At 46.2% G+C, this 26973-nt stretch overlaps 1 protein-coding gene across 1 annotated transcript in view; it reads right to left on the reverse strand.

Annotated features, from left to right (window-relative positions):
* The window catches only part of LOC119169676 (ubiquitin-like modifier-activating enzyme 1), a 97789-nt gene that overhangs the window by 14499 nt on the left and 56317 nt on the right, over positions 1-26973 (reverse strand). Inside the window, exons 20-24 of the mRNA XM_075885651.1 lie at positions 26730-26907; positions 14414-14572; positions 13916-14184; positions 13055-13159; positions 11584-11667 (exon numbers count right to left, since the gene is read on the reverse strand). Coding sequence (XP_075741766.1) covers positions 11584-11667; positions 13055-13159; positions 13916-14184; positions 14414-14572; positions 26730-26907 — 795 coding nt within the window. The remainder of the gene's footprint in view (positions 1-11583; positions 11668-13054; positions 13160-13915; positions 14185-14413; positions 14573-26729; positions 26908-26973) is intronic.

Consider the following 26973-nt stretch of genomic DNA (forward strand, 5'->3'; position numbering starts at 1 on the left):
GATTAGCATGAAGTTATTTACTCAGCAAGCATGCAATGTGGTATGTTTTCGAGTTATCATAATATTTATGAACAACGTGCGAAGGTAATGAAAATGATGAACTTACCTCAACATTTAACCGAGACTTGTCTTTCAAGGAGCCTGTTAATCCTGATAACCTATTCACAACTTAAAGCCACCACGTGCATTCGTACTGCTTTAGGAAGAAGTTTTGAAGCAACGCTTGCCCGCAAGCGCGGGTATCCATTTTCTTCTCGCACGAAAAGTTGACGATCGCCAATCCAGCAGCGTACAGACGCACACGCACACAAAAACACTTCCACGTCCGTCCACAATTTCGCCACGTACAGCGAAGTAGATTCCTGAGAGCTGCGCGATTATCTTGTGTAAATTGGAGCAGTAGTTGAACACGAAATAAGAGCAAAAGGAATGAAAATTAACAAACTCGATCAGCAGGGCACCCATGACTCCGGCGAGCAAAAAAAAAACAACAATGACGCGGACGGATACAGTGCACGCAGGCTTGACAATGAATATTGCAATGGATACTACATTACTCCTTGAGATCAATGATTTACGCACTTTTCACTAGAACTAAATTTTCCTGAGCTTATTGGTGAACGACGTTTCATTTTTTAACTATTATTGACGCAATGTTATTACCATACGACTGAATGTTTGTGCAAACTATTTTCTTCGTCGTTACTTGAAATGGGCCGCGGCACTCTCTTTCCTGCTGTGTCGACTGTCGACAGACTGTTGTATGCCACGTACGGCAGGGCTACATGGTGCATACGCGCCACGCTTCTTCGAACAACTTTCTCCGAAGTGTCCACTCATCCGACGGGCGCCCTTTTTTGTATTTTTTTACTGTGGGCACCCCTTGCAACCAATGCAGTCAGGCGAGTTTTTTCGAACAATGGACTTCAACTTCCTCCCGCGGGCCCAGAAAGCTGCACGTGCAAGACCTTTGGGACAGGCATTCCGTGGAGCTGAAATCGCTGCTTCGTGTACGCTGGCTACGAAGACGCGTTTCAGCGGAATTTTCATCTTATTTCGCAAGCATTTAAAATGATAATAATAATATTCAATCAACCAATAATCAATCAATCATTTTTTAACCTACCCAAGAACAACCATAGGGTCTTTCATGCTGGCGCGCGCGAAAAGAAAACAAAAACAAACAATACATTACAGACTGTCCACAGAAATGCAAAAAAAAGAGCAAAAACGAGCAGTCGAAAAGAAATCAACGCACAATGGAAACAACAAATAAAAGAGTAGATATTCATGGAATGGGACTGAAAAATAATGTAGAATATACATAACCGTGGCGAAGGCTTCCTGAAAGACGGAAAAGGGAAGAGTCTGTGCATGTGCAAAGCTACGTTAGGACAGGGCAGCCCTCACTGACAAAAAAAAATGACTGTAGACTATGAAAAACATAACGAATTGAGAAAGTTGACGTTAGATAGACTCGGTATTCTGTAAAGGATAGAGTGTTGAAAGAAGCTGGCAGGTACATGCAACCGTCGATTCTCTCTCGATAACTTACGCGGAGTTTCAAAATTATTACAACCGAGAAGGGCAGAATATCTCACCCTGAACTAGCTTGTAAATAAATAACAGCTCAGCGCGATTTTGCCGGCCGTTAACTGATGGCAAATATAATATTCTAGCAGTGTTGAAAGGATTCTAGTGAAACGATGAGGGTAAATACTTATGAAATTTTTCTGGACTCACTCAGTGGCGCTACTGCTGGATTTAGCAAGGCCATTCCAAATCAAATATACATATGTACTCAAGTTGACCACGACATATCGCGGTGTACAATTTGTAGAACGCTGTAAAAGAACCGGATTCTCGCGAGATGTTGAGCCAACAGGAAGAGAATGAAGGCCTCGCATGGCAGCACATTTAATGCAAGTGGAAAAAATTCAGCATGCTATCAAAAAGAACACCAAGATAACTTATCTCAAAAAACTTACATAACGACGCAGTATGACAGCATATGGATTTGCTGTTGGGCGTTTTGCGAAATACAGCAACAACAACAACAACAGCAGCAGCAACAGCAACAACAACAACAACAACAACAACAACAACAACAACAACAACAACAACAACAACAACAATAATAATAATAATACACTCATATCATTCTGACATGGCCGAAAATATCTAGCCACATTGAATGAAATGCCAGTGTCCGGGTGCCCATGAATCTCTATACGTGAGTGTGCACTTGCGCAGTTTGGTGGGTATGTACCGGCATACATATCTTATAAGTAAGTGCACTACCGTGTTGGTGTTGAAAGGATATGTTCGCAAGCAGTTTGAATCGTTACGCGCCTGCACAGCAAGGGGCTGTTTACATAATGTAGAGTTTGGCTTAGGTATCACGCCAGCCCGCAAAAAATGTGTCATACTAATTGTATTCACAAGGCAATGTTTAGGCTAATCCTGATGATGGCACGTGCGCTTTAGTGACCTCGACTAAGTAATGACACACCGACACAAAAAAGAAGTTTTGTGAATTCGGAGCCTACGTTAAATGTTGCTATAAAGCTTCAGCATTTCATTACATGGTCCATTAAATATGTATCACGTGTGAGTCAGTTGCACCTTTCTTAACGTACATGTCTATGACGTGAGATTTATTTGACGCTTGCAAACATTACACTAAATTATTTGTTCACTTGTGCAATCATAAAATTTTCGATAAATTTACTATGTGCACAGCCAGGAACATTAAACGTAGCCAAAGGAAACGCAAGATGTATTTTTGCAATAAATTAGTACAACTTCCATCTTGAATGTAATCATAATAGTGCCTACAAGTTGCATTCACGTAAGTTCTTTTTGTTTTTGAAAATACTCCCTTAAACATTGCACTGCGCATGATATTATATTAAAAGGCTGCTGAAAGCAATCGCAGATGAGGGGTCAACAGGATTAAGAGAAATCTTGTTATATGAAGGGAGCATATAGCCATCAAAACTTTCAAATAATCAGAAATTTTGTCCACCGATGTGGAAGCTAAAAGTGCATTGAAATTACTCTTTCTTGCTGCCACTTTAAACAATGCAATAATGTGAACAATATAAGTTGCATGCATTTTGTCTTTACATAATACTATATAGGATTGCTCTATAATAATAGCGAGGTTCGGAAGCTTCAATACGTTTTGTGACTTGACACGATTCCTTCCTCGTAAAACATGTCTGCTCTTGTATACATTATTTACGTCGTATTAATTGCAACTTATTGTTTCAAACCTAAATGCTATGAAAAATGTATGAGTTAAATTACACGAATGCATGCATATATGCATTCAACTGAGTTGCAACTATCACGTACACAAAGCTGACCTGAAATTTTGGTTTTTTGCATGGCAGAAACAACATATATATTTAATACTCCTATTGTTATGAAAAACAAGCAGGCCCCGCCGTGGTGGTCTAGTGGCTAAGGTACTCGGCTGCTGACCCGCAGGTCGCGGGTTCGAATCCCGGCTGCGGCGGCTGCATTTCCGATGGAGGCGGAAATGTTGTAGGCCCGTGTGCTCAGATTTGGGTGCACGTTAAAGAACCCCAGGTGGTCAAAATTTCCGGAGCCCTCCACTACGGCGTCTCTCATAATCATATGGTGGTTTTGGGACGTTAAACCCCACATATCAATCAATCAATCAATCAAAAACAAGCAGGTCAGCTTTGTGTACAAATTGTTATATATTACAATTCGCATAAAAGTGTGATCACGTTGCTAAATATATACGTGGTTCATCCCAAATAAGAGAGCACCTTTACATATAAGGATCCACTTGATATGTTATATATGGTGTGGCCGTGCCTTATTTGGCCAGATTTGACTCCTTATATGGGCCAACTGCGTCATATATGGCCGTATATAACCCCATACATGAACCGACTCCGCCAGATATACATCTATATATGCTTATATGTGGCCACATATGCTGCCATATATGCCTATATATGGCCACATATGCTGCCATATATGCTTATATATGGCCAGATATAACTTATATATGGGCCATGTATGGGGTTTCCGTAAGGGACGTTTCTTCGTCGCGAACGCCTACGTCCACGCGCCCCTTCGTCGTACCGACTGAGCCTATGTACCAGGTGGCCTGTCCTTTCTCCCGACCACCACCTCCGCGCTTTCAGAACCCTTGGCGCACTCAAGACAACCGCCCCATATGCTTCGCCTGTGGAATTGCGGGTCACGTGGCACGATTTTGTCGACAGCGTGAAATTTTCCTGCGTGACGACGTCAGGCCCAACAATTATGATTTCCCACAACGACCAGAGCCTGCTGTATCTGGCGAGACTGCAACCATGGACACATTTTCACCTCGCCAGAACATCAACAGACACCGGTCGCCTTCACCTCACCGCCGTTCCCTTTCCCCTACGCTACGTCGACCTCGCCCTGTCCCTGAGGAAAACTAGGAGCCGCAGTTTTGGGGGCAAGAACTGCGGATCTTTCGAACTCCACAAGACCTTGTTTTTCGCCGTCCAACGTCCTTGCTGTCTCCATTGAAGGTATACCTGTTTTTTCATTGGTCGATACTGGCGCCGCAGTGTCTGTAATGACTGAAAAACTTTGCCGTTGACTAAAAAAAGTCACAATGCCTCTTCACGACTTCGTTTTGAGCACTGCGAGCGAGCAGCGAATTCGCCCTTTTGCTGCATGCACAGCACGTGTCGCTATTGCTGACAATATTTATGTCGTCGAGTTTGTAGTGCTCCCGCAGTGTTCTCATGACATTATATTAGGCTGGGACTTTCTCTGCACTCATCATGCCGCCATCGACTGTGCTCGCGCCGAAGTGGAGTTCGCGCCGTTATGCGACGCTGCTTCACTCGACTCGTCCCTTTCACCTGCGAAAGTTTTCGTTGCCGCCGACTTTGATACCCCCGTTCCAATCCGCCCTAGTTCCGCTTTCCTGTGACGTCTCTAGTGGCTCAACTGTTCTTTTTACCCCTTCTGAAAGTGCTGTTCGCCGCAAGTGCTTCCTGATTCCTTTCGCCGTTCTGAATGTTAACGATGCATCAAGTGCAATTTATGTTTCAAATCCGTTTCCCTCGCCTTCCAAGTTACTGTGCGGAGAGTGCTTGGGCTTTGCCGATGACATTGATCCCTCGAGTGCACGTGTAGTTCCTGACCACTCGACTACGCTACCTATTGACGCTGTTGATTGCTGCGCGTCATATTCTTCCCTATCATTCACTGACGCAATTTCGCGCTGCAACGACACCATCCTTACGGCCCACCAGTGCACCGACATCATCGCCCTACTCGAGCGCTTCCACGCCAGCTTCGACCACCAGCAACTGACTTTGGGCCGTGCTTCCACAGTATCTCACGAAATCGACACTGGCCTTCACGCTCCTTTACGTCAGCGTCCGTATCGGGTATCAGCATCTGAGCGTCGCATAATCGCGGAACAAGTTGACGACATGTTGAAGCGAGGTGTTATTGAGCCCTCTAACAGCCCGTGGGCATCCCCAGTTGTTCTAGTCAAGAAAAAGGATGGCTCAATAAGATTCTGCGTCGACTACCACCGGTTGAATAAGATCACGCGCAAAGATGTTTACCCGCTACCCCGCATAGACGATGCCCTTGACTGCTTACAAGGCGCGGAATTGTTCTCGCCACTAGATCTACGTTCAGGTTATTGGCAGGTTCCCATGGCTGAGGCTGATCGCCCCAAGACGGCTTAGTAACCCCTGATGCCTTATACGAGTTTAACGTCATGCCATTCAGGCTCTGCAATGCGCCTGCCACTTTCGAGTGCATGATCGACAACATACTCCGTGGCCTGAAATGGCAGACATGTCTGTGTTATTTAGACGATGTCGCGATATTTTCAAGCGACTTTTCAAGGCATCTTCAGCGGCTCGAGACAGTGCTTACTTGCCTCACCTCCGCCGGTCTACAGCTCAACTTGAAGAAGTGCTGCTTCGGCGCTCGAAAACTCCTAATTTTGGGCCATGTTGTATCTAGAGATGGCATTCTTCCGGATCCGACGAAACTACTTGCCGTTGCCGAATTTCCGAAGCCGAAGACCTTAAAAGAACTTCGCAGCTTCCTCGGTTTATGTTCATATTTTCGTCGTTTTATTCGCAACTTCGCCTCCATCATATCGCCCTTGACTGATCTTCTCGCCGGCAACAACAACCTTTCTAGTTGGTCGTCAGCTTGTGATGATGCATTTGCCACACTCCGCCAACTTCTTACGTCACCTCCAATACTGCGACATTTTGATCCTCTTGCCCCGACGGAAATACACACGGATGCTAGCGGAGTTGGCCTCGGTGCGGACTCGCCCAGCGTAAACCTGAATTTGATGAGTACGGCGTCTCTTACGCCAGCCGTGCACTCACAAAAGCAGAAGCCAACTATTCAGTCACCGAAAAAGAGTGTCTAGCCATCATATGGGCCATAGGCAAGTTTCGACCCTATCTTTACGGGCGCCCATTCAGCGTGCTTACAGATCATCACGCATTATGTTGGTTCTCCTCGAAAAAGATCCCACCAGCCGGCTCGCCCGTTGGGCGCTTCGGCTACAAGAGTACGACATTCACGTCGTTTACCAATCTGGCCGAAAACATTCCGATGCAGACGCTTTGTCCCGATCACCTCTACGATGTAGTGACAAGTCGCCGTCTTCGCCTGCCCCCGACGTATCTGCACTTAGTGTCAGCGACATGCTACAGGAGCAACGAAAAGATCCTTGGATCGCTTCACTTATCAACTTGTTGAGTCGAGCTCCCTCGCAAAATATCTCTAGAGGTATGCGCCGTCAAATACAGCACTTCATTATCAGAGATGGTTTGCTATACAGACGGAATTATCTCTCCGAAGGACGGCAATCGCTCCTAGTCATTCCCAGTCGTCTCCGCTCAGACATATGCGCCTCCTTTCACGCCGACCCACAATGCGCTCATGCTGGAGCGCATTGTGGGTCGGCGTGAAAACCTACACCCTCCTGTCCCACCGCTACTACTGGCGTGGATTGTATCGCTTCGTTCGTCGCTACGTACGTTCCTGTCTCGCTTGCCAACGCCGGAAGAATCCCACTCCAAGTTCTCCAGCTCCATTACAACCCTTACCTTGTCCTGCCCGACCGTTTGACCGTGTTGGTATCGATCTGTATGGACCTCTTCCGATTACACCGGCTGGAAATCGCTGGGTAATCGCCACGATCGATCACCTTACGCGCTACGCAGAAACTTCGCCACTCTCTTCTGCGTCAGCCAGTGACGTCCGTCGTTTCATATTGCATCAGATCATTTTACGTCACGGTGCACCACGCGAACTCCTGAGTGACCGAGGGCGTGTGTTTTTGTCGGACGCCGTCAAATCGCTTCTCAAGGAATGCCAAGTCATTCATCGCAACACCACCGCGTATCATCCTCAAACAAATGGCATTACAGAACGATTCAACCGTACATTAGGCGATATGCTGTCAATGTACGTCGCAACCGATCACACCAACTGGGACAGTATTCTCCCTTTTGTAACATACGCGCATAATACTGCTGTCCAGACAACCACTGGTTTCTCTCAATACTTCCTCCTTTATGGTCGCGATCCCTCTTGCACGCTAGACACCATCCTTCCTTACCACACGGATGTTGCTGAGTCGACGACGATGTCACAAGCTGCTAAATACGCGGAAGAGTGTCGTCAGCTTGCCCGCTCCTTCACAAGTGCTGAACAGCAACGCCAGAAACACCATCGCGATAGCCTGACGCCTCCGGCTTCTTATGCATCAGATGACCTTGTCTGGCTTCGCATCTCTTCAACCAACCCTGGTCTCTCAACGAAACTGACGTACAAGTATGACGGCCCTTACCGTGTGGTTAAGCAAACTTCACCCGTCAATTACATCGTCGAGCCGCTAGAGGAGCCCCATGATTAACGACGCCGTGGACGTGAGACCGTCCACATAGACCACCTAAAACCGTATTATGATCCCTCTATTGTCTCCTGCCCATGAGTCGCCAGGATGGCTCTTTTCCGGAGGGGAGGAAATGTAGTGAAGAAGATGAGTGCTACTCAGAAAGGCAGGGGTATGACTCAGTCCGTGAAGAAGACGACGTTTGGTTCTCTGGGGACTCAGACTGCTTCCGCCATTACCACTTGACTTGTCGTGACCGCTCTTCTGTTTTATAAAAGAGTGCCACTCTAAAACGCCCCATCATCATTATTATTATTATTATTATTATTATTATTATTATTATTATTATTATTATCAAAGTCCTATAAGCCAGAACAACTTATGAATGCTGCGGGCACATTTATTTTTGTAGGACTTGTGCAGAATATGTGTCCGGATTAGTATGCGTTTTAGAGGCCAAGCAGATACTCCACATACTCTGGACATGTCACATGAGAGTCCCAAGAGAAACGACTGCTTCCGAGTGGTGACCCACTGGTGTTTCATCTCACACCCGGCTCTTCCAACAAGAGCATTTGCTCGCAAGTGAAGTGGGCATAGAATATATATTATACGCCTACTTCGCTTCAGCGCACTGCGAGTAGAATATACGTTGTAGTCATTTTAGTTTTTTTATTACGATAGCAATTATATGGACACTCTCGGCTGATTTTAGCCGTCACCGCCATGTCGCGGATATGTATATGTACCTATTGTGAGAAAGGCATAAAAGAAAATAAATAAGTTGAAAAAATATAAGTAAACATACTGGGGTTCGAACCAGTGACCCCTCGCTCCGCAGCCTTCTGAACTAGCCAGCACGACCACTCGCCGTACTTATGCCACCGATATAACGGCGAGCTATTCATATGCATCATTTACCGCTCGCGGTACGCAGATCTCGGAACAGCTTGAGTGAGTTTTCTATCGCCAACGCTATAACATTTTCTTTCAAAACGAAAACTGTCTTTTAGGCGCCCAAGAAAAAGTGGTCTTCTTCTGTTTCTACTCATGATGTAGAAGACAAACAAAAGTTACACTATCTCTCATTAAAAGAACCATGTGTAGATGCGTAGCAGAGGGCGCTAAAGCTTACACTGGCGGCGGCGTTGACGCCGGCGCTCATCGCGGCATTAAGCGAGAGAGAAACCTGGGGAGGCGCAAAGCATGCTGTAACGGACCGTTGTTTCCTACTGGAACATGCTGCTAATAGGCAATGAGAGACAGAAGGTTGTGATTGGACACAGAGACCCGCAGTCCTTTTTTAGTTAACGCGCACGCTTCGAATGCTTATTTTTCAACAACGCACAGGAGAAATCTCTCGCTGTGACTACCTTAAAGGTCAAGATGCCTATGTACAAGGGCTGGCCAGTGAACAATTGTGCAGTGAGAACAGTCGGTTTTTTTAGCGGTGAAGCTCCTTACGCCGTGGGTCGTATGTCCTGTGTCGTCGTCATCGTCGCAGTAGCCAGTTGCATTGCATTGCATGTCAATAAAAACGCGTGTCACAGCATATCCACGGAGTGAACGATGAGTGGTACGAAGCGCTGCAGTCAATCCGTCCATGCTTCCGTGCGTCCGCCCATCCGTCCGTCCACTCTGCCCCGCTCATTCACCTCGTGGATATGCAGTGATGTTTTTTTTTTCAATCTTGAATCTCGCTTGCTGAGACTGCCGGCTTTGGCATTGCTAGGCGATAGAGGGGAATAGGACGCGTATGCGCAATGAGGGTGTAAATGCCACGGCGAGGAACGTCTAGAGGAGAAAGAGGGGGGACTGAGTCGGTTAGCGCTCCCTGCGTTCATAGAGTTTCTCACGAAGATACCTAGAGTGGAATGTGGCGCCACCATGTACAAATTTCTTAATTGGCCCCGTTGGAGCACCGGAAATGATGGTATGTGTGTCTGTGAGGCTTGTGTTGGCTGGTGTTGAGTGAGGCTTTGGCTCAAAAGAGAATACGACTACGTAAATAAAGTTTCTCTAAAAGAAAATGTTTATAAGCGGACCTCACCCACGCGTATCATATAAACGTCCACTCACACTGACGGCACAACCAAACAGCGAAAGAATGAAACAGACGACGTAAAGGAGCAAGTGGAACGCTCGCTTTGTCGTCTGCCTGCCAAGTTTAGCATCCGTTGGTTACTTCTTACGCTTCGTAAAGTTGTACATCGAAGCACGAAGTTCCAGTGTTAAATTAATCACGTTTCTGTGCAATGACAAAAATAGCTTATTACGTGCTCTTTTAGTAAAAAATAAGCCATTTTAACATGAAGCCAGACGCGTCTCCAAGGTATACCATTTCGAGTCAGGTTCAATCTTCACATGTCCCAGCATTCCCTTGCATCGACCAGCACACTGCGCCAGATTTCTTTCAAGGTAATTTGGCGAGAAACTCTATGCCTTCGTCCATGCTGCGAGGTGAGACGGGGGAGAGCATGGGAGAGTAGAGAGAGGTGAGCGGACACATATGCGCAGTATTGGTGGTCACGCCGCACACCAGAGTGAGCTCGACTCTAAGCTGCTTCGCATCTAAAAGAAAGAACACGGGGCCCACTGGGCGTCAGACGCCATCGCGTGGCATGAGACGCAGAGGGTTCGTTGCACGTGCAACAGTTCAAAAAATAAAAGAAAAAGAAAAACTAAACAGGATATAATTTTGCATTACGGACATTTTCAGTGCGTTCTTCAAATGCAAACACGTAAAAATCAGGGGGATTGTGCACACTTGTCCATTGCAAAGCTATGCGCTTTCTAACCTCCTTCTTTGGGCTGTAGCGGTAAGCCGAAAAGTATCGAGCCGTTTGTCGTTATTCGTTTGATACGCCAATTTCTTGCTATCGCATTCACCGCTTCGCGCAAGTGATGAAACTGTGACTTGTGACGCCACTGTGAACTGTAGGTTATTACGCTGGGCCGCTGAGCGTATAGACGCGAGTACCATTCCTGCCGGGAATGTGGGATGTCGATGGGGGTGAAAGTCAAGAGGCGCGAGTGCTGTGCGATGTCGGCGCTTGTTAAAGAACCCCAGGAAGTCCAAATATTCCGGGGCCCTCCACTGGAGCGTCCCTCATAGCCAGAATCATTCTTAGCCGCCAAACAACCTACCGAAGTACGCACGCAGGGCCATTGAATGCTCTGAAGAAGCTGATAACATTTTTAACACACACTCGCGTGTCTGAATTGCGTGGCAATCATGAATCCAACTGAAACGACTCAATGCCATGCCTTTGTGTATTGCTGTTGTCGTCTTCCGCGTGTGTGTCTATAGTAATAACTATACCATAAATTCGAAAATTCACTCATGAGCCGAGTCATTCAGACTCACACTCAAAGAGAGCCTCTAGTTTGAATTTGAGTGAGTCCGAGTTTTGGTGAGCATGAGTAAGAGTGAAGTTCGCAAAATTTTTTAGTGAGTCTATGGGAGTCCGGTGAAATAAAATTGTGGTTACCTTGGGTCCACAGTGCGCCTGAAGTACAAAATGTATTTCTTGAATGAGCCTGAGTGAGCTACGAATTTGTTCCTTATCTATACTGAGTAAAGTAATCTATTGTGACACGTATAGGCACACAATGCGCCCACACGGGTATTTAATAGAAAAGGCATCCCTTACCCGGAAATACTCCAGAAGCTCTGCAAGAGTCAACTCTCCGTTGATTTCGACGCAGTTCCAGAACGAGAACTCTTGGCTCCGAAACTGTTCAGAAATAAAACATAATGTGATAAGAAAAGAGTAAAAAAATACTCGGCATAAGTGAAGACTGAATGTCTGAAAGATATAACATTGCATTGATTTTCTAGCCGTACGGGATGCGCCAGGTATGCCGTTAGGTCGTATTGATTATATTGTGGATAAATATTGCCGATAAATTGCACAGAAACATCGTTATGGAGTTTTAGAAATGCACGCACGAAGATTTGCGTAAGCTATTCGTTGCGGCCGTTGTCACTGTACATGCGTCATAACGCTAACCACCTTAAAAGTTTGCGACCCACCAGCACGAAATCTGAAATAGCGAACGGCACGCAAAGCCCTTTTGCGGTGACTTCAGCGTGCGTCAGCGTTCGCGGGGACAAATTCTATTCTTAAACACGTATAACGCCCTTATGCGAATGGTACGCCTGCAAAGCCCCCTAGCTAAGCGCAAGCTACTATGAAACTCCCGAATAAATACGCGGTGATAGATTGTTTTTGTATTGCTGCGGTATACGGTTTACAGCTTATGCGGACGATGCCACTATATTAACTGCCACAGAGAGCTCGGCTCGAGTGATGGTGACAACACAACGACTTAAACAAAGTTTTCTGTGTGTTGCCTCACAATCATTCCGTGAAGTAGAGGCCGAATCGCCCGTGAAATCATGAGTCAATTACTATCAAATCTAAAACCAAACTTGGCTTGAGAGTAATTTTTCTTGCTTCATTGAACAAGCCATAATCGATCATAGAAATACTTCAGACAAATATAGCCAGAAATGCCGAACAGAAAACGAGGTTAACTGGTGTTAAGCAGTGCTCGCGAAAGATGAGTATAGTAGAGGGGACATTATTTGTAACACAAATCGTTGGCGGAAAAGCTACTGCGAGGCGGCCCTGCTCGGTTTCCAGGACCTTCCAGCCCAACGAGTCATGATCCAGCGCAGCAGGACAGCGGCCACGACCAATGGGGTCCCTGAGTACGGACTCCACCTATTACTGTAGAGAGGCTGACCCACTATAGAGGCTGGTTTCCCTGGCAACCTCTCTGTTTTTTAAAATTAAAGTTTACTACTACTACTACTACTACTACTACTACTACTGCTACTACTACTACTTACTACTACTACTACATACTGAATATGAACAACTAGCTCCCCTAGACGTGACAACGAATTTGAAGAAGTATACACACAGCGCTGTGTATGTTCTGTGTATGTCTGTTTCTAGTAAATTTTTGTCCCGTCTGGGCACGCTGTTTCCTGTTCTGTCCAAGAGGGTCGTCATTTGCTGCTGTTATTCATCCTTCACCACTCCTCAGTAAATCCACAGGAATATGCGCTAAAATACACTGACAAACAAAACGAAAAAAAAAGTGGAACTAAACCTTTTTCCAAGCAGGTGGAATAGGTTCTGAGAAACCAACAAAAGGCAGCGCCAAGTTCACGAAGCTGTTCTTGTAAAGCTCCAGCCTTTTGTGTTCTTGAACCAGCTGCAAACAGAAAGGGGACACCAATTACTCTTCAGATACGGCAACCAAGGTATCCAATAGGAAAGGACAAATCTGCAATATGAAATTGAAAAATGACGATTGGCGAAATTTTCCCGTAGAGGTATGTTGCAGGATACGAAGAATTATGACACCGGGGCACTGCAGCACACATGAATGGTTACATTGCTGTCACAGTGAATAGCCAACATTAAAGCGACAGGGCACAATGATGCATGTGAAATTAGCAGTGACCGATTCACAGAGCTCTGCATAAGCACTTTTCACCCGTTTGTCAACCACTTTCCGTAGTAGTGTTGCGTTGTTATGACGGTGAGGTACGCAAAACACAAGCCGGTAAAAATGAAAAACCTTTTAACGGTTATACTTGTGACCATGAACGATAAGGTCGAATTGCAAGATACTCGCGGTACAATGCTAGTGGCGAGCACTCGGGTCAGTCGTTGTCTAGGTCCTGTTGATTCGCAAAACGTCGTAATAGGCTGCAAAATCACTGATAATATTACATTCAAATTAGTCGTGATGGCTAAACCTACTATTGCCGAGCACGCTCTTTTCTGTTTTTTTTTTATGTTACCGGGCTGTTAAACGAGTCATCCCTTCGTCCAGCGCCAGCCACGCCGGAGGGTCTGGCAACATTACCGGCCTAATGCGGCCACGATCAATGACGCCGGAACATTCGGTTCTGTGTGTATAAAGGACGACACGTTCCGTCAGCGATCACATTGTACTCTTCACCTTGTATAATTCCAGACAGGCCAGGCCCGCCACGAGCGATGTGGTCGTGGCGATGGCAGGGACGATCTTGCCCGCGACCAGTTTGCCCTTGAGCCTGTCGGACGGCTGGATGTTGTAGTTCGCGGCGCGCAGGTTCGATGCCGCCACGATGAAATCCACGTGGAAGTTGGGCTCGTCGTCCACGTTGAACTCGAGGGCCTTAAGCGTCAAGTCACGAAGATCATTTGGCGCCGGGAGTTTCTCCAGCAGATCACACACGAGCTCCTTGTCTGCATAAGCGAACAAGGCGATTCGCGCAGGTCGTGATGACGAAAAAGAATTGGGACAAACAAGATTATAAAAACGGGTACTACATGCAGCCCAAAACCACATATTTTGAATTCTTGAGCGCAACAAAAACAATAAAAGAAAAAAATATACAGTTTTGTCACAAGTGTGAGGAGGTGAATGCGATAGCAACATGTTGCAATGATATACGATGTAAGGCTGGTAGCTAACATTTTTGGATCCGGTCTGACCTAAGTGCAGAAAACGCTGGTGCAAGAGAATGCGGCCGCTTCACGGATAGAAGCCCTTTTAGCATAGTCCCTTCATGCTGACAACACAGTAAGACAGATATACGAGCCATTTGCTGTTGCCTACAAAGACCCCCCCCCCCTAATCTTTCAAGAAGAGGGGGGTTATTGCTCTCGGCTTGAGCAGCAATCGAAGGCAGGCCTCACAAGCGGGTTAATCTTATCGCATGCGCTGTCCATGCGACAGAGATAAGCCGGCTTCTTTCATACATTCTTCAGCCGTGTACGTCGCCTTCGCTCACTAGCTTTTATGCGCAGGTGTAACATGCAAACCGTGGGGGCATGGTCTGAATTTGTTCTTTATACCGAACACATGACGGTGACAGTGGCGGTGAAAACCCCGTACTGTGTACGTATAACTGCTGCAGCAATAAAAGTAGGGTAACACAACTAAACTTTAGTAATTGTAGGGAATTTATGTCCTTAAAAAAAGAGTACATCTGTTACTCTTTCTGGCGAATCCTCACTTGCCACGTAGATTGAGACATTTTAAAAATACGCGTCAATACTCTTTCAAAAATGCCACCTTCAATTACTCTCCAAAAACAATGTAACGACTTCCGAAAGGAGCTCACGTGGATCTTTAAACAGGGCCCTGTACGTGACAAGTCTGGACTCATCGGAAAGAGTGATAGCGCTTTTTTTTTCTAAAAATGTACCTAGATGGCATATGTGGTAGATGCGAGTCACTAGAAGAAGACAAAAAAATTTACTGACTGGTGAACATGAACATGGACTTGAAACGTTATACTAGCTATAAATAGATCGACTGCCTTTGTAGTAGGCCCGTTGATTTTACGGGTGCGCATCTTTCGCCAATACCTTTAACGCGATACCGTTAAAGGGCTCGTTTCGCAGAGATTTCGGCGTCGGCGTCGGCGTCGTTGGTTGGAAGCGAGATATCATCTTTGCGTGACCGAAATCCAGAATGATGCAAATAAAATAAATATTAAAACGTTCTTTGTGTGAGGGGGGATAAAACCCACGTTGTTTGCGGGGCAAGCGAGTGTTCTACCACACAGCCACGCCTCTGCTTGGGATTATACTGACAGCAAATTTCTCTGTTTGGATGTGCAGTGAATGTAATTTTCATGCTTTAGAAGCACGCACGTCCCCTATACATGCTTCACAATACACCATGGCATATTGCCATACTAACGCGTGGTGCAAGCGTACATTGCCATCGGGCGTGAGAAAAATAGATTATAATAATGACCTTGCAGCGTCGTGCCAGATTTAACTAGTTGCTACGCTGCTACGCAAAATAAATAAATAAAAGAGCCGCGTGGCTCATGTTCCGCGAACTACGAGGTGTTTGGAAGAGCCTATAGTCGTTTACACCTTACGAATAAGCACAAGCTCCACCTTCAACCGTGACTCCCCCTTCCTGAGATAATTCGCATACATGTCTCATAAAAAAACATTTGCTCATTTTTGTGATGCGAAGTAGCTTTAGCGTACTTTAGATCACGTTTTTTATACAAACATATATTGGTGCAGCTGGGTTTGTTTTAAAAAAACTCGATTTCCTGCGCAATTTTCGCGAAGATTTCGACGTCACTCTGTCAAGCGTAATGCTTGAAGGAGATACAACGAAGTTTCAGTTATTGCGCACAGTATTTCTGCTAGCAGCGAAAAAGTACTATACAATGAAAACCACATATGGTGACTCTTTCGCACCATGAAAGGCACGTAAGCTGCAGTTTTGGGGGCAGGGCTTGTATTTATTTTTAGGTTGCAACTGATTATATATAGCTCATGACCTGGCTGGACGTCAAATCTGCGACCGCTTCTACGTCCAAATAAAATCTCAGACGACGGCACAGCCTTGTCACCCGCCATCACGTCTCCGTGCGCAACTCGATAGTTTAAAGCCGGTCCCCCACTACAAAAGCCACACAGACCATTGCACTCTTAAGGCCACGTAGTGGGTGCACAGCAGGTATGAAAATATTTTGTAGACTTAGTGCCTAAAGTACGCACTAAGAATAGAATATGACTATCACGTCCAACTTTTAAAGGAGAAGCTTAAGGGTTCTCTAAACTCCTTCCCTATAGTAAAGTTGTTAAAGTGCTGAGCTTTTACCACGCGGTCTTTGAAACATCTGGCTGGAAAGTGTGTATAGAAAAAGTGGTCAACGATTTAGAGTACTAGGCACTCCACTATGGGAGAGCATAAAACCGTCCTGTAAGCATATCCTGAACTGATGTAGGTTGTCTTCACAAAGAGGAGAACTGCTTGTCAGAAGAACGAAAGTCTAAGCTGAATTGGAACGCTATTTGCGCACTAAAATAGGCGCCTTTGTCTACTTTCGTCTCATTAGGAAATTTCAGGCTCTGCAGCACTCGCATGGTAGCCAAATATCAAGTTTCGATTTGTCTAGCGTGAACTCTCCCTTAAACCATAGGAGGAAACCTTCGCTCATATCTTTTTTTTTTTACATGAAAGTGTCCTAAGCCGAAGGCCACGAAGGCGATAGTGACACAATTTTGTCAAGGAAATGACGCCGAAAATGCACACGACTTCTCATTCCGCGAGAACAGCATCCGGGCAAGCTATCCACTGCGCCACAGTCTGTTTTCTTTTTTAAAATCTATAGCTTACAATTTCATGTCCTAAACATATATATTAAGATTTTAAAGAGGTTTTGTTACCTGTATCATACTATCGAGCAGTCTATGTGATCGGATTCAAAGAGAATGTTCTACACAGAGTAAAAATGATGCCAGTAAGGCCATTAACAAAGTTCCTTATAGCAACTGCCTTCATGTCAAGGTTTGGCTAAAGCTAAAAGGACTCCTCGTAGCCAGGAGTATGCAACAAACCAGGAACGATAGAGCACACATTAGCATCTTTTGAGGCCCACTGTTCTTATGGCACATCCTTGAAAGACTTCAAAGAAAGAAATACTTCAAAAACATCAAAGAAAAAATTACCGATCACTCCCTACGGTATTGGCTTCCTCCCTACGGATACGGTACAGTTCCCTTAAGGCATGATTATGTTGGTATCCATGCACATGTACAGTATATGTAAAACCAGAACGGTGGTACAAAATGCTGAAACAGCGGCTCGTTCCGATATATATGCACAATATATAAAAGAAGCGTTTTGCATTCAGGAAGAACCACAAATATCGATCTTTATTTTAGATGACCTCACTTCATTAAAGCACTTTTAAATCTTCAAGTGGTAAACCTTTCGGAGTATGAAAGGTACAAACGCGCCTTCCATATCTCACACGTTCCTCGAACAGTGAGATATGGTCTTTCTCGGCAGTGAAGTAGTGAATCATGAGTCATGAACGTAGCCTCCACGATTAGCTCCTTCAACGTGTCGTTGCTACATGCGTCTGTACAGCTCTGCACGTTTACAAAAGGATAGTGCGATTTTGCCATAGCCATGACACAGCACGAGGTCGCGACCTTATCCGCAGCGTTGGCCTCGTTCATATCGCATTTATACCCACCAAAACTAGCTGTGTGAAGTACGCCTCCCTATACTGGCAATAACACCGTACTTCACACATACACTCGTCTTGAAAATATTGTGGCTGTGCTAGAGGGTAGGCAAGGCGCTCGCTTTGCTGTTCAACTCATCGCCGTAGGAGGTCGATCTTATCCCAATTTCTGTGCCGGTCAGCGGCTCTCTTCGGGCGGTCACACCGCTTCCTGATAACGCTGTCTCCGTTTACTACAACAGCTACCACAAGGAGTTGTTAGCCATCGATCACAGTCGTCAGCTGTCAAAATGGAGCTGTACCACCATACATCAACAGGTGATGCGACCGAGGAGTGGGCTGCAGACAGTCACACAGGCGCCGGGGAAAGAGGAACTCTAGCGAGGCTTCGGGCTCACACAAAGGACAGGTGGTTTTTTTTACATATTTACAATACTTGGCAAACTAGGGGAGCTGACACGCCTTTACATGGCATGGCAGGCACGAGCGAAGGTCAGAGAGACAGAGCTTAAAATTGAAATCTACATTGTGCAGGCTCTGTTACATCATACTGCAGTAAGCATTCAAATATATCTGTAAGGACGCGATTTAGTTTTGTGTGATAACGGCTCATATAACGGAGGCATCAACCTTATTTCTCTTTAACACAAAATTGTCTTGTGCCGGGGTACACCAAAGCTCCACTGGCGTATATCACATGCATGACGTTGTAAAATAGATACTAACAAATTTCTAAGAAAAAAAAAACTGAGAAGAAAAGGTTCTGCCGCGGGCCGTCGCACGACGACTTCTCGCTCCGCAGCGCGCGGAGCTACTCACTAGGCCAGGAAGCACGCGTTGTCAGGAAGGCGGACGGCAAGCTATTTCCCTGCATCATAAACCGTTTGACAGTCCTAAGAACTCACCAATGCTAGCGCGTTTCGGTCATCCGTAGCTAGATGGCGCAAGGGCCTCACGTTGGGATCGGGCTTTAGGATTCGGCAGTGTTGGGCTTGCTCTAAAAGTCGTCGCCTCAAGCTTTTCGACGAGCGATGTCATCCGCGGAGCATGATCGCTCTTGCGCGCACGCTTATAAGACTCGTGATTCGGGAGAGCACGAAGGTCACTTCGCTCGCTGCCGCGGCCGCGTTTACAAAAGGAAGACGCTCCTCGCACACGAAAAAATAAAATTTGTTGACATTTGTTCACGCTTGTGCTATGTATACTCGTGCGTTCGTTTCGGGCGTCTTTTTGTATTAACAGCGCGCTTTAAGTGTCAAGCTGTGGGAGTTGTTAGTCCACGCTACTCCTATGTAAGCTCAATTCATACGTGCTTTCTGCTTGAGGTGCACGCTGCAAGTTTTGAGCTGCTTGGCGTTTCTCGCGGGACTTCGCAATTAGTTGCTGTAGCATTCATTCCTCGCCAATATGGCGTAACAATTCACAACTACCTCTGTGGACACATGTTTCAATTTAGTGTTATGCCGATTCTTAGAAAGAAGAATCATCCACGTTTTCGTTTTTTTTCTCTTGCGCTGCTAAATCTTTAGCCGGATCTTTTATTGGTGATTGTCTTCCGTTATTCACCTGGATTGATATTGACACCTCCTATTTCCCAAGTTTTTGTTATCGTCCCAAAACACCACACGATTCTCAGCGCAAACCGCGCCTGCAGTTTTCGAGAAGGTTCCGGACTGTAGTAGATGATTTCGATAAGATCACGCCCACTGTGCGAACGGTACAGATTGTTCTGGAACCTACGCCACCGCCAGCGATAACGCTAGAACATTCGACGGCAAGAGTATAAATGCCAACGCGCTTCGCCGCTTGTCAGTTGCTGATCGAAGGCCGACGCTCCGTTCGCCGCTATCAGTCCGAGACTGCTATCTGTGCGAGACTGCTGCTGTAATTGGACTTTCCTTTTACCGGGCACAGGTTCGCCCAAATAAACAGTTAAATCCCAACACGAAGTCTCCTGTCTTCGGCCACGTCACGACTTCGTGACATCTGGTGGAGGTGCTGCTTCGTTCATGTACCGGACGCCCCCGTCAAGCCGTGAACCCAGCCCACGTCGCGGAGAAGACACCGACGCCAACCAGGAGCAGCGAACAAGCCGCCGACAGCAAGGGCTACCACCGGAGTACGGGCTTCTAGAAGACAAGGCGCGGAAGACCAAGGCCATGACCGCGACTGCAGCGACAATGACAACCGCAGCGTCCCAGCCCACGATGGTCATGCATCAACCCAGGGAACCACCAATTTTCCATGGGTCATCGTTTGAAGACCCGGAGTCCTGGCTAAAAACATACGACCATGTGGCCGCCCTCAACCCCTGGGACCATGACGAAAAGCTGCGTCGTGTGTTCTTCTATTGGGAAGACACCGCAAAGACCTGCACTCTAAGCCAAAAGGGAGTACCAGGGGTATAGGGGTTGCTTCTTTCAGGGAGCAATTGCATTGCCACTCCCATTACTCCCCTAAACGGAGTAACTGCAGAGGGAGGAACCGTTGCTCTCCTTTCAGTTCCTCCTTCGGGGGATGAACAGTTACTCCCTCCAGTTCCTCCCTGCAGACCAACAGTTACTCCCACCAGTTGCTTCCTGCGGACCAACCATTACTCCAACCAGTTGCTCTTCTAAGAGCAACAGTTACTCTTTACCGTTCCTCCCACGTGTCCGCAGTTACTCTCTGAAAACCAACTGCACACGCTTCCAGTTACTCCTTGGGGAAATGAGTATTTATCTCGAGAATGCTTGTCACACGCTTAACACATGGCGAGAGCTCCTTGGAAGAGCACTGCTTGGGTGCTTCTAACACAAAAAGTGGACAATATTGAAAGGAAAATAAATGCTTTATTGTTCTTTTTATGAGGCGACGTGTGAGCACACGTAAAAGTAGACTTCGCCACACCACAGCCAGCACTAAACAAACACCATAATACATCAAAGGTTTTCTGCATCATCCGTGGAAAAACAATCTTGAATTTCTAGCATAGGGCAGTCAGTGTCATCATTGGTGAGAGAAGGGCAACTTCTCCAAGTCTGAACAACTCAAGTTTCGCCGCTCGTGTTTCCATCAGGCTAGCGCAGCGGAATGTCACCGCAGGCATATGTGAAGCATCTCATTGCTGCAAGAAAAAAATAGAAGTGTGAGGTTAAACATGCCAGAATCAATTCATAACAATGAGCCACAGACACTGCAGCAGCGCTTACATTCTAGGATGTCTACTGCAAAACGAAATGTGAAAAAAAAGAAGGTTCGGCCAAACGTTACTTTGCAAGCCATATAAATGCTGATGTGGTAAACGCTCTTCACATGATGTCTCAGACAGCAATATTCTGGAAGAAAATGTGCAGCACCTCAACAAGGCATATTTGTAGCAGTTGAAGATACCCTTAGGTTCAGTTAACTTGTTTCCTATACACAGCTGAGTGACATTTCTATGAGCCCATTCACCAATAGGCATTCTAAGTGAGATCATGTGTGTGGCAAATAACACGTACCGTCCGCTCATGTTAAAATACTTATTTAGCTCGTGCACATAGTTGCTCTCGATTCTACTGTTCTATCATATGCTGCTGCGTCTTGAATTGTGCAATACCTGTAGGCACAAGCCAAGCATGCAAAGCCTGCTTGAAAGCAACCATTTGCAGAGGCTACATGATAATCTTAAGTATATTTCTTTATACCTGACGCAAACGGCTGGACAAAACTATAGACAAAAAATGTAGAGCGTACTTTCAAAAAATGCTTTAAATTTAGTAAACTAGGGTGCATTTGTTCACTCGGTTGTCGAGTCACAGCCACGAGATATGTGAACGAAGCAATATATCTTAAGGCATGCACAGATATTCCGATTCTTTGTTTGACAGTGTCACAGATAGCTTGCCAATACATATATATTTGAGAGCAAGAAGATGTGAAGCTTTTATTAGTTCAACGTCTTGTTGGTTCACAGCCAAACAGATTACTGCTTTGTTAGACAAATTGGAATAAGCGCATCGTGGTTTCCAAAAAAAAAGCATTATTAGAAGTTAGTTCCCGGTGTGAATGTCTGCCTATTTATTTTGTACTGCCTTCTACATGTGCCACAAAGACATTTGTTGAGGATGTGCTACCAGTCAAGCCAAGATCGCATACTTTGTCAATGTGATGGAAATACAAACATTAGAAACACTGCCACCTCTAGTAAGAGCATAACACTTCAGTATCTTGGACTAGCAAGGAGGTGCACAAGAAAGTTAAGCCCACTCTTGCGGAACTTTGAACGCGAATATTTCAGAGTGGGGGAGGTCAACATGCTGTGGCACTTTTAAACCCACGAAACATCTGCAGAAAACAGGGTAAAGGCAAGTCAAGAAACGCTGTTATGAAGGCCTGCGCATGGACAGCTTTGTGAATCTAGGCCCAAGTGTTATGCTTTGTGCAAGCCAAAATCCATGTAAATAGGGAAAGCGTACTTTTAGGAGTACCAGCGTAAACAAATCTTGGCAGTTGGCTTTTTAGTACAAACAGCAATCCCTGCAATTAAAACATAAACATTTTATCTTAACGGTAACAGTGTGAGCACACACACGGGCCAGCGGAGCCATGTCAAATTGTCAGTGCCAGTGTAACCATGTGGCATGATGAACTATTCTCTGGCCAACACATGCACAGTTTGCCCCTAAAAAGCGATGCTTTCATATACGTAGTACAAAAAGTCTGCACTTACCGAAATTCACTTGCTTTCTGTACTTTAGCATCGTTGGGAGCATCTTTATCTGCAGTATAACCAAATTTGCATCATAACCCTGAAAAAAAAGTAGTAAAAGACATGCATCAAATATTGTTTCATTTGGTAGCAGTGAAGTCAGGTTAAGAACAGCCAAGTGGGAATCAGCCTAATTATGTGCATGCGGCAAATCCCAAACGGCGTTATTGAGGTCGTCGAAATTTTCGTCGATTGGTATTAACGTTGATATGTGACTTCAACGGCATGCCAAGTTTTCACAGCGCATAAAGATTTCATGATGCAGAATAATGACAACGCTAACGAGAACATAAAGCATTTATGATTGTCTGTTACAATATTCAGTTTTGCTAAGGTTTTGCATCACTAAAGAAATCTGAAAGATTTGGGTCATTCCTCCTCCAATTGTTCTGTCCATATGTAAACTGCTCGCTTGATGGTGCGCTTATAAAATAGTACGTTCAGCGCAGAGGTGAAGCAAGTGACGCAGTGATGTGGGCAGATTTTTTTTTTTTAGGCGTGCGGGGAGGGGGGGGGGGGGGTCCGCTTATCTGAATAGGCCGGGCAAGCGAATATGGTCAATTAGGGCTCCCTACGCCCGGCCTGAAAAAATTCTGTGCGCAACCGCCTGGCTATGCCAGTGAAGTGATGCGACAATGATTCGTTCACTTACTGATTTACATACACTTTACAGCTCTAAAAAATGCGGCCCAAGGCCCCAACACTCAGCCGTTAACATTACATAAAGTCAATGGTAAAAAAGTGCCAGTATGAATGCAGCTACAACCCCGCCCCAGTGTTTTTTCAAGCGAGGTAGTGTTGCGGAAATGAACTTTTAACTGCAAAAGTACACTGGCACTGCAGTGGTGACATGGGAAGCAAGAGGGTATGCAGGCGGTAATAGAGGTAATTTAGTCCGATACGGCTAGCAATGGATACGGTGAATAAGAGCAAATCATTTCTCTTTCAATAGCGCAACCACTCAACAATGTATTGTAAGAGCATTAAATGTTGCTGGAAATGCCACTCACCTGCACGCTGATGCATGCACAGTCCTTTGTCCGACGAGCGAACAGGCTTGCAGATAGCTGAAGACGTGTTTACGATGTGTTTGTTCTACCCAGCAGCAAAATCCTCAACTACTTCGCGCTCCATAAAGATAAATATACACTAACCTTCATCACGAATAAGTAGAAACGCAAATCTGCGACACACACACACGATCAAAACATAGCTCACAAGCTTGCACGTCCATGTGCTCGCCGACCACAGACCATATGTATATCAGTAGTGCGAACGCGAACCTAGTTGCGCCGAAAAAAAAAAAACGTCGAGCAGTGGCAGCACAGGCGTCAGCGCAATGATTTCAGTGTGTTCTCCTAATACATTTATAAAAAAAACTGAGGTACACTAAAACTCATAATTAAATATAAAAAATTGAGTGTAATTTTTATTTAGTGCTAGTAAACATAAACACGGAATAAAAATTACTTTGTAACTTACATCGTTTGCTACACTAGCGCCACACTTGTCGTGCGGGCGCAGATGGCGCAGATTTGTCATTCTGCCCTCAAACTACACGGTGAAGCGTGCTACTAAGTGTGTGGCTGATGAGAAGCGCGTCTGGGTCCGCTTTTTTTTTTCTTTTCCGATATAATGGAAGGGGGGGGGGGAGGCTCCTTATGCACGTGTTTCGGGGCTTGATCGACTTTGACGCCCTTACTTCGCGGACGAACAGCGTGTCTAGGCTTTTTTTTATCGTTGTTTTGCACGTGTTTCGGCGTTCAGTCCGCTTCGACGTGCCAACTCTCCATTCTGCTGCTGCGTGTGTTAGGTACTTGCCGTACTGTACTCTCAGGCCTTCTGTGTTCAGCCAGCGCTGCTATCTTATTATCTACGGATGCTAAAATAAATCACTGTTTTGGTTTGGTGAAGTTTGGCACACAGAACAAACAATAATCTGGCCCATGAATATCAATGTGGGCGGCATGTATATTTGTGTGCGGTGTCCTGCCGGGGAGTAACCGTTGCGCGACGAGAGCATTTACAGCGGTTCCTCCTTTCGTTGCTCCCTAACAAACTTTTATAAATACAGTTGCTCCCCCATTCTCGAACAAGTCGGCCATCTTGTTCCGCTTGGTCTTTTCGGAGAGTAACAGTCGGTCTGAAGGAGTAAAAACAGCCGTTGCTCCCATTTCGGCCGTTTTTGGCTTAGAGTGTGGCTTGAAAATCGGGAGTCCACGCTCCGAACGTGGGATGTTTTCTGTGGCGCATTCCTACAAACGTTCGCGAGCGTTGCTCGCAAAGAGAGGACCGCCGAAGTTCCGAAGGTATTCAAGCGCGAACTTGCGTCGTTCTTTCTACGAAACGGCCTTCTACAAAAGAAAAACTTTTCACCGCTTCGAGCTAAGTACCTCCTTGTGGTGCCTTCAGCTCTGCGACCAGAACTCTTGCAGGCCCTGCACGACGATCCGACGGCAGGGCACCTCGGTGTTTCTCGCACGCTCGCGAGGATACAAGAAAGGTACTACTGGCCACGTCTTACCACCGACGTCACTCGTTATGTGAGGACATGCCGGGACTGTCAGCGACGCAAGACACCGCCGACAAGGCCAGCGGGACTTCTGCAGCCAATTGATCCACCTTGCCGACCTTTCCAGCAGATTGGTATGGACCTACTGGGGCCGTTCCCGACGTCGGCTTTCGGAAACAAGTGGATCGTGGTAGCTACCGACTACCTCACCCGCTACGCCGAGACAAAAGCCCTGCCAAAAGGCAGTGCCTCCGAGATAGCTAAGTTCTTCGTCGAAAATATCATCCTACGTCACGGCGCCCCGGAGGTCCTTATCACCGACCGAGGAACGTCATTCACTGCCGACTTAACTCAAGCGATCTTGGCATACAGCCAAACAAACCACCGCCGAACGACAGCGTACCACCCACAGACCAACGGCCTCACCGAGCGGCTTAACAAGACGATCGCCGACATGCTGTCAATGTACGTCGATGTCGAACACAAGACGTGGGATGCCATTCTTCCGTATGTGACCTTCGCATACAACACGGCGGTGCAGGAGACGACGCAGATATCTCCATACAAATTGGTCTACGGAAGGAGCCCGGCAACGACGCTCGATGCCATGTTACCCAACGTCACCGACGAAGAAAACCTCGATGTGAGTGAGTACCTTCAACGCGCCGAAGAAGCCCGACAACTCGCGCGTCTTCGTATCAAGAATCAACAGACGACCGACAGCCGCCGTTACGATCTTCGACGACGCTTCGTGGAATATCAGCCCGGTGAACGTGTTTGGATGTGGACGCCGATACGCCGACGTGGACTAAGTGAAAAGCTTCTGCGACGGTACTTCGGACCGTACAGGGTGGTTCGACGTCTCGGCCCACTTGATTACGAGGTTGTCCCCGACGGCATCACGAACTCTCAACGACGCCGATCGCGACCTGAAGTCGTCCATGTCGCGTGCCTCAAGCCGTTTCATGCGCGTTAACAAACTGAAACAGTGTTTTTTGTATTATTGTTGTATCGTAATTTATTCATTGTACTTTCTTGCATTATTATTGTACCTTCATCTTTAGTTAAAGCATCGGGACGATGCCTTTTTTCAGAGGGGGGCAATGACACGTCCTATTTCCCAAGTTTTTGTTATCGTCCCAAAACACCACACGATTCTCAGCGCAAACCGCGCCTGTAGTTTTCGAGAAGGTTCCGGACTGTAGTAGATGATTTCGATAAGATCACGCCCACTGTGCGAATGGTACAGATTGTTCTGGAACCTACGCCACCGCCAGCGATAACACTAGAACATTCGACGGCAAGAGTATAAATGCCAACGCGCTTCGCCGCTTGTCAGTTGCTGATCGAAGGCCGACGCTCCGTTCGCCGCTATCAGTCCGAGACTGCTATCTGTGCGAGACTGCTGCTGTAATTGGACTTTCCTTTTACCGGGCACAGGTTCGCCCAAATAAGCAGTTAAATCCCAACACGAAGTCTCCTGTCTTCGGCCACGTCACGACTCCGTGACAATATTTTATTGCTACTGACGCACCTTCGTATGCCATGTTGCCGTCACCACTAGCGAAGATGTCATTTGCGTGAGGCTCGTAGTCAGAAACGTCGACTTTTTCAAGCATGAGGGCAATAGCTTCGCGATCCGTGCTCTGCGGAATCCCGAACATCGTAGCCCGGAGGTTTGCCACAGCAACGACGTAGTCCATGTGCAGCGTCTACATTGGGATATGACAGACGGAGTACACGATCACAAAAAAATATTCATGCAGAACCAACTACAT

Source organism: Rhipicephalus microplus, chromosome 2, assembly GCF_043290135.1.
Source record: "Rhipicephalus microplus isolate Deutch F79 chromosome 2, USDA_Rmic, whole genome shotgun sequence".
Taxonomy (NCBI): domain Eukaryota; kingdom Metazoa; phylum Arthropoda; class Arachnida; order Ixodida; family Ixodidae; genus Rhipicephalus; species Rhipicephalus microplus.